The 9,102-nt window shown below is 42.2% G+C and overlaps 2 protein-coding genes across 2 annotated transcripts; both read left to right on the plus strand.

Moving 5' to 3' along the window:
• The first annotated feature begins 4,326 nt into the window (after positions 1-4,326).
• Positions 4,327-5,556, plus strand: LOC110870387. Its single transcript, XM_022119572.1, has one exon. The coding sequence runs from the start codon at positions 4,327-4,329 to the stop codon at positions 5,554-5,556; it is 1,230 nt and encodes a 409-aa protein (XP_021975264.1).
• Positions 5,557-7,023: 1,467 nt separating this feature from the next.
• LOC110870388 lies at positions 7,024-8,286 on the plus strand. The gene has a single exon (XM_022119573.1). It carries the CDS (start codon positions 7,024-7,026, stop codon positions 8,284-8,286), a length of 1,263 nt encoding a protein of 420 aa, XP_021975265.1.
• Positions 8,287-9,102: the final 816 nt, after the last annotated feature.

The raw sequence follows: 9,102 nt of genomic DNA on the forward strand, positions 1-9,102 counted from the left end.
AAAAAAACGAGCGTTTTTTTATCTTTAAAACGAGTATACTATTGCTATATTTAAAAAAGATTAAAACCCAGTTGCGTAAAACGCAATAGAAAAACCACCAGTTACGTAAACGCAATGAAAAAAAAACCTAAAAAATGACATTTTTCTAAAACGCGATGCACCAAAAACATAAAGAAATGACTTATTTGTAAAACGCAATGGCCAGAAAACAAAAAGAAATGTCTTATTTGTAAAACGCAATGGCCAGAAAACACATAAAAATGTGTTTTACCTAAAACGCAATGCACCAAAAACACATAAAAAGGTGTTTTATCTAAAACGCAATGCACCAAAAACACAAAGAAATGTCTTATTTGTAAAACGCAATGGCCAAAAAACACTTAAAATGTCTGTTTTCTAAAACGCAATGGACTGAAAACACATAAAAAAGTGTTTTACCTAAAACACAATGCACCAAAAACACAAAGAAATATCTTATTTGTAAAACGCAATGGCCAGAAAATACTTAAAAATGATTCGTTCTAAAACGCAATGGACTGAAAACACCTAAAAATGTGTTTTACCTAAAACGCAATGACTAAAAACACTTTAAAATGTGTTTTTTTCTAAAACGCAATAGCCAGAAACCACATATAACTCTCTTATTTCTAAAACGCAGTGGACACATAAAACTGTATGTCACTGTGAACTGTCTCAACCCCAGCCAGGGGCTCTGCCCCTTGGACCCTGCCAGGGGCTGCCGCCCCTTGGACCCTGCCAGGGGCTGCCGCCCCTGGGACCCCGCTTAGGGGTGTTCAAAACTATCCGTATCCGAAAATCCGATCCGAAATATCCGATATCCGAATCCGAAATATCCGAAAAATCGGATATCCGAATTTTTCGGATTCGGATTCGGATAGTGATTTTCAAAATTTTCGGATATTTCGGATATCCGAAATATCCGAAAATTTGATTTTCATTTTTTTTTCGGATATCCGAATATCCGAAAATATCCGAAGTATCCGAAATATCCGAAAAATATCCGAAAATATCCGAAAATATCCGAAAAATATCCGAAATATCCGAAAAATATCCGAAAACTTATATTCGGATATCCGAAACTATCCAAAATATCTGTTTCCGAATATGAAAAAAATAATAAAAAAATAAAAATTAAATAAAAAGTTGGATTTTCGGATATCCGATTCACTATCCGAATCCGTATCCGAAATTTCGGATATCTCCGAAATTCGGATATCTGAAATTTCGGATACGGATTCGGATAGTGAAATCTAGTATCCGAAAATTTCGGATATCCGAAATTCGGATATCCGAATTTTCGGATATCCGGTTTTGAACACCCCTAACCCCGCTACCAGGGGCTGCCGCCCCCGGACCCCCGCCAAGATCGTAAAACGCAATAACTAAATAAAAAACCCAGATCGTGAAAATGAAATTAAAGAATTTCTTACATGGATCGAAAGTCGATTTCTTCATCAATTGACTAAATTTGAATGATAGAAACACTTATCAACGCTCGAATCGAACGAATCGAGTGATTATCTCCAAAATCACCGGAAAAAACGAGATTTTTTTTTGAAATTAAACTGGGTTTTCTTCAAAAAAAAAAACTGAAGAACACGTTGATCGGATTTTGAATCATTGATTGGTGATGAAAATCGCACTATAATGTAGTGATTATTGAGATAGAAATTGAAGAAATGGTTGAAGATGGTGGGTTTTGAAAATGGTGGGTTTTGAAGTTACTGGGTTTTGAAAAAGGAAGAAGAAGGAGTTAGATTGACTAAAATACTCTTTTTCTTTATTTTAAATGTTGCCACATGTCATAATCCTATGCCTTCCTAGCCAAAATTAACTTCCTATTTGATCTTTTCCCTATATTAGTATACTCTTTTTCAATAATGGTAAAAGGGTCTGTTTAATTTTATTATCAAATATCATACCATAAAATTAATTACTCTCAAACTCGATTTCATCTCGAATATTTTAGGTTTCAAGGTTTCTATCAAGTTCAAGTTCTTTAACCAATCCTACTCTTATAAAATAAGTTTTTGATAAACCAATTTAATTAAAAATCACTTAAAATTTGGATATTTGAACAATATATCTTTAATTAGATATTACATAAAACATCTAAGATGCTCCTAGCTTGGGTGTTGTCATCTCTATCTTTGTGAATTAGAATAAGCAAGATGTGATTTAATAGACCAAACAATCCAACCATGATACTTTAGTTAAGAGCATATGAACTTAATATAAACGTCATTAGATTTGACATTTTGTGTTAAAAGTGTACCTAATTTACTCATTCAGGGCACAAAGTCCTATCTCTCACCTAACTTCTAGCACCACTACTACACCTATCATAAACGATTGATGATAAAATGCTTACTTTAACCAAATATTATCTTAACCATATATGCAAAGCGGTATCTTAGTTGTACAAGACCCATAATTAAAGCCAGATACATACCGTTGTTTGGTTAAGTTGCGTACTTAAACCGCTTCAGGAGGAGTTATGACGATAAATGAGTGAAATCCATGATACACATATAAATTTCATTGGTTAGATCTATCAAGTGGTTGAACTAAACTTTAGTGAAGGATTTAACACTTATTTATAATAGTAATAAACTATTAAGTTATTTTATAGTGATGTGTTTGTATGGTGATATTTTTTTAACCATGATCTCTTCTTCATACTCATTGTTTGATCTTATGGTGGTGTTAAAAGAAATAATATCACTTTGAAAAAGAAAACTAAAAAATACTCATCCCTCTTGAAGAGGTCTGGTCCCAATTCTTTACCTACATGGCAAGGACCACACCACTTTTTCATCTAACATGGCGATTACATCAGCAAGAGCATCCAGAAACTTCCAGAAGCTTCTGGAAAACATCAAGGTGGCACCAAAAGATGCTCCTCCCGACAGGAAGGACAAAACATGACACCAGTCGCCAAGCGCCATGTCGACCTGCAACAAAGCCAAGGAGCAGACCGACAGCAGCGGTACGACGTCTCCAGCATGGACAAATACAGGCGCGCCACGTGTACCACTACCCTGACCATAGCAGAGGAGACCAAGAGGATATTCCCCTTGGTCGGACAGCTGACGCCCTATAACAGCTGGCAAGGTTGCTCCTCCCTCCTTCACCCTCCGGCTATAAATAGGACCCTTCACCATTCAGGTTAGTTCTATTCTCCACTCCATATTCACACACTCAACACACACTGTTTTATTCCTCAAAACAGTACTTATTCTCACGCCGGAGCCTGGTTAAGAGGGAAACCCCCATATTCCCCTCTTAACGAGCTAACGGTGTTGCTGTTTTGCAGGATCATAGCCATTTGACGAGCAGAGAAGGAGATTGATCCCCACAGAAGAGACAATCCCACTGGTTAACCTTAGTGTTAGTCTGTGTTTCATCATTGGTGCCATCCGCATTTTTTGCAAACATCTTCATCTTTTTTCTCTTCGAAAAACTCTTTGAAATGGCTGAACCAAGCCCTTCTCCTCAAATGGACGGAGAAATCTCTTACTTTGGACTCATTTCGGACACCGCACACGTCCAAAGAGTCCAGGGGAACGAGACCATCCAAGAAGGGCAAGCGAACAACGAGTTCCCTGACATCTTCGGGAGCGCATCCAGAGTGGTTAGCCAAACCACAAACGGAGCCACTTTCCAACCACCTCCCAGAATCATCAACCAAACCACAAATGTAGCCACCTTCCAACCCCCACCCAGGGTAGTTAATCAAACACCCCCGGAAGTTCCCACTCCAAACCATGGGGCCGGTCCATCAGCCCCATCGGTCCAAACATAGTTGAACTTCTTAGCACTTTTAGGACTACCCGAAGGAAAAACTTTGGCTTCTTAGTATGCTGAACAAATGGCGTCCCTAAATCTCGTCTACACACAACTGAGCGCGCAACAAGCTTTTCTCCAAGCACAAGCTAACCAATCTGTCTTTGATAGCTCCACCGCAAAGGTCTCTGAGCACCCACACAACCCAGCAGGCCAATGCGTGGAACTTGCGTCCTGAAAAGGACCTATGCCAAACATCAAGAAGCCAAGCGCGCACGACACGCGCGATACTTATGGTGAAATAGAAAGTAATTACGTACAGTATTCCCATCCACAGAGAAAGCCGATACAAAGTCGCTTAGGCGCGCGCAACATGAATGTCGAGTGGGACAATGAGGAAGATGATCCGACGTACAAAGGAGAAAGTACGGTGTTCAGCAGGTTACCACCAGAGCATGAGTCATACAAACCCCACAAGCGCGCGGGCTACAATCCAAAAGCAGAACATGATTACTCCGCATGGCTGAAAATTCCAAGTTCATCAAAGAGATTGCAACAGCCGATATTGACAAGACAAAACTGCCACACAACGTTGGCAAATACAACGGCTTAACAGATCCTGATGACCACCTCCAAGTCTTCAATGGCGCAGGAGTAACAGGAGGCTGGAACTTACCAACTTGGTGTCATCTTTTTGCACAAACCTTCGTCGGCGCAGCACGCGTCTGGTTTGATAGCCTACCAGCAGGAAGAATCAAGTCATGGATCGACTTTCGGGACAAGTTCCTCGCACATTTCTCTCAACAGCGCAAGCACACTAGAGATCCAGCTGATTGTTTGAATATATGGAGAAAAGATCATGAAAGCGTAGAAGATTTCATCACCAGATACAACAAAGAATGTCTGGAAATCGGAGATGTAGGCGAAAAGATGATGCGCGCGCACTTCATGAGGGCTGTGAAGTGTGACGACCTGATCAAACGATTGAAAGGAAGGGACAGAGGCCCCAAAGATTGGGAAACATTCATTGAGGCAGCAAAAACAATTACGCGCACTGAAAAGCAATTGACCGGCGATGACTACCGTCAATATAACCACAATGATTGGCGCAACAAGAAAGACAAAGGCCAATCATGGAAAACCTCCGGTTACAGGGAAAGAAGCCCAGTAAGAGAAGACGCGCGCAACACGATCAATCAGATCACTCATCGCAAAGAGGTAAAGAGAGAAAATAGAGAAAAACAATGGACACCCCTAAGAAAGACACCTTCTGAAGTCCTGTCAACTGAAAATCAACAGTTCAAACCACCTCTGCAAATGCGCAACAAAAGAGGCCAAGACCCAAATCTTTTCTGTGAATTCCATAAAGATACTGGTCATTTAACCGACGACTGCTTTAGCCTAAAGCAGGAGAAAGAAAGAGCCCTGAGAGATGGAAGGATCACTCATCTGGTGAAAGGTGGGAAGCGCGATAACTGTCAAATTCACAGAAGAGAGGAAGGCCCAGACAACAAGAAGCTTCGAAAGTTAGAAACTCACATGGTTCAAGGGGGACCACGGTGGCCTAGAAAGAATTACAACAAGCGCACACAAGATGATTCATGGCGCGAAAGACAAGTTGTCTTCCCCATAGTAAGAGGAGGTCCAAGAGAAAGAAGACCCATAGTCATATCTGGGGTAATCGGTCATTACCAAACCGACTACATTTTCATTGATCCAGGGAGCACCGCGGATATCATATACGAATAATGCTTCAATCAATTTGATCAAGAGGACAAAGCACGCTTGGAACCAGTAGATTACCCACTAACTGGTTTCTGTAACAAAGCTGTTTTTCCTCTCGGCCAGATATCATTCCCGGTGCTGCTCTCAGATGGATGAAATTCAAGAACAGAGGAAGTTACGTTTATGGTGTTGCCCGCACATTCAAGACACGACATCCTTCTGGGAAGAGAATTCCAGGGAGATTTTAGCATGATTTGCTCTGGACCACATTCAGCTGTTGGATTCCCAACAGAGACAGGGGTAGCAATAATCTACGCAAGCAAAGAAGTCTTAGCAACGGATGAAATCCGGCCAGCAAAAGCAAGCAAACCCGCATCGCGCGCAGAAGCTGAAAAATAGGTATTGAACAACAAATATCCAGAACAAACGGTCACCTTGGGCCCTGCAATGTCCGATCTCACACGTGCGACGCTAAAAAAGTTATTGTTTAAAAACATGGATGTGTTCGCCTGGACACCAGCTGACATGGTAGGTGTTCCACGGCAAATAGCAGAACACAGATTAAATGTCTCGGAAAGTGCAAAACCGATGGTACATGCCAAGCCCCACTTGGGAGACATAAAGCATGATGCTATGAAAGAGCAAGTCATGGAACTGTTGAACGCTGGAATCATCAGAGAAGTCCGATATCAAACCTGGGTGGCTAGCCCTGTAATGGTACAGAAACCAAATGGCAGCTGGAGAATGTGTGTAGATTACAAGGATCTAAACAAGGCATGCCCGCGCGACTGCTATGCCTTACCAGATATTGATGAAAAGATTGATTCGCTAGCAACGTTCAGATGGAAATGTTTCCTTGACTGTTATAAGGGATACCATCAGGTGCAGATGGCCATCCAAGATGAAGATAAGACTGCGTTTTACACGCCAACAGGGCTATACTGCTACACAAAAATGCCTTTTGGCTTAAAGAACCTAGGTGCAACTTATCAGAGATTGATGAATGAAACGTTCAGCGATGCTATCGGAAAATACATAGAAGTGTACATGGATGACCTGATGATCATGAGCAAGGAAGAAATCATGATGCTGGTCAACATTCAAAGAACGTTCGACACACTGCGCGGAGTAAGTATAAAGCTAAACCCAGCAAAATTTTCTTTCGGCATGGAAGAAGGAAAGTTCTTGGGTTTCATCGTAACAAAAGATGGGTTTAAAGTCAATCCTGACAAGGTGCAAGCGATCAAGCGGATGCCTTCACCATCGACAATCAAGGAGATGCAAAAATTGGCTGGAAGGCTAGCAGCACTAAACCGTTTCCTGGCCAATCACGCAGCAAACTCATTTTCGTTTATCAAAACACTCCGCAATTGCATGAAGAAAAGTCAATTTCAGTGGACTCCGGAAGCCGAGAGTGCATTCTGAGAGATGAAGGATTGTCTCATAAAACTGCCAACATTGACAGCGCCAGTGAAAGGAGAACCCCTAGTAATGTATCTGTCAGCATCTGATAAAGCAGTTGGAGCAGTTTTGCTCGTGGACCGCCAAGGTGTTCAGACACCAGTTTATTATGTGTCTCGCACTCTGAACGATCCAGAAACACGGTACGCCATAATGGAAAAACTAGTGCTGGCACTAATTCATGCATCAAGACGGTTGCGCAGGTATTTCGCCAATCACATCATTCATGTGTTAACAAATTACAACATCGGCAACCTCCTTGCAAGGCCCGAGATATCCGGAAGATTAGCAAAGTGGGCTATAGAGCTGGGAGGCCATAATGTGGTTTTCAGACCAATTCCAGCAATCAAGGGCCAGGTGTTGGCCGATTTCATAACAGAAGTACCGGACGACAAAGATAGGGAGTGCAAGGCAATGGAGAAAGCTGAAAGGCAACACACGGAAGAGCCATGGCTACTTTACACAGACGACGCATCCAATGAAGATGGCGCTGGCGCAGGACTTAGGCTGGTAAGTCCAGACAAACACGAATTCACGTATGCCATTAGGCTAGACTTCAAAAGCACGAATAATGAAGCTGAATACGGAGCTTTTCTTGCCGGTTTGAGATTGGGAATCAAGATGGGAGTCAAACACATTGAGGCGCATGTGGACTCCATGTTAGTAGCCGGGCAAATCAATGGCCAGTACGAAGCCAAAGGAGACGTGATGGCGCTCTACTTGGGCCAAGCAAAAACATTGCTGCAAAACTTCTATTCCTACAAGGTGCACCACATCAACTGGAGCGAGAATAAACCAGCAGACGCGTTAAGTAAACTCGCATCCACAAGTTTCCAACACCTAGCCAAGAATGTGCGCATTGAGGTTTTGAGCAACCCATCGGTACCACTAAAAGAAGTAAGTGTTATTCAATTGGGAACAACGTCATGGATGACTCCGATAATTCTGTATCTCCAATCTGGAGTACTACCAAAAAACAAAGCTGAAGCAAGAAAAGTGCAATACAAATCCGAACATTACCAGATGGTCGACGGAATATTGTATCGGAAATCCTACTTAGGACCGTTGTTAAGATGCGTCGACCCAGAAGATGCAAACTACCTGATCCGAGAAGTACATGAGGGCATCTGTGGCATCCATGCTGGCCCGAGGATGGTAGTAGCCAAAGTCATGAACGCTGGATACTACAGGCCTGGAATGCATCTAGACGCAGTGAAAATTCTGAGAAAATGCAGCGGCTGCCAGAGGCACGCCCGAAAACGATGCGCCCTAAAAACGAACTGGTCCCAGTAACAACGCCGTGGCCGTTTCAACAGTGGGGGATAGATATGGTTTGCGCTTTTCCAGAAGCCCCGGGCGCATTAAAATTCATAATAGTCGCAGTCGACTATTTTACAAAATGGGTGGAAGCAAAGGCACTCGCGTCAACCACATCCACAATAGTTAGAAGGTTCATCTGGGAGCAGATTATATGCCGTTTCGGGCTGCCACTAAGAATTGTCACCGACAATGGGACAAATTTTGCTGCTGACGATCTCCAACGCTGGTTCAAAGAGCTGCAGATAGAGCATGCCTTTTCCTCACTTGCGCACTGTAGGTCCCTTGTCTCGTGCGGATCGTAAGAGAATCGTCGATCCAACCTAGAGTGCGGAATCCTCTAGATCAGATTTCACAGAAAAGTGTAGAAAACAGAAATTCCTTCAAACCCGATCTTTATTGATTATCTTCGTAACGATTACAATCAATCAAGATCCTAATTCGTCCAAGCCGTTGTCTTTCACGAATTCTCTCCAAGTGATTAAGGTGATTAGAAGATTAACCTAAACCCTAATGCTAAGCTTTGTTTATATAGGACAAAGCTTTGCATATGGGCTAGGTCTTGGGCAAGGCCAATTTCGCAAACCCTCCCCCATATGTGGGTTTGGTTTGGCCCAATCACTCTTAATTCACTATTACAAACTATTACAAAGCTAAACCCGCTAACTGTTTATCGTTTTACTAATTACAAGATATCCAAAGACCAAATCTAAGCTGTTGGCACAAAACATGCACCAACACGCACCCGCAGGGAAACGGTCATGTTGAAGCTGTTAACAAGAGCATAGTAGA

This window comes from Helianthus annuus, chromosome 8 (genome assembly GCF_002127325.2).
Source record: "Helianthus annuus cultivar XRQ/B chromosome 8, HanXRQr2.0-SUNRISE, whole genome shotgun sequence".
Classification (NCBI taxonomy): Eukaryota; Viridiplantae; Streptophyta; class Magnoliopsida; order Asterales; family Asteraceae; genus Helianthus; species Helianthus annuus.

Bases quoted from the DNA above. Each gene is read 5' to 3' on its own strand.
- LOC110870388 (XM_022119573.1), top strand. From the start codon at position 7,024: ATGTATCTGTCAGCATCTGATAAAGCAGTTGGAGCAGTTTTGCTCGTG.
- LOC110870387 (XM_022119572.1), top strand. From the start codon at position 4,327: ATGGCTGAAAATTCCAAGTTCATCAAAGAGATTGCAACAGCCGATATT.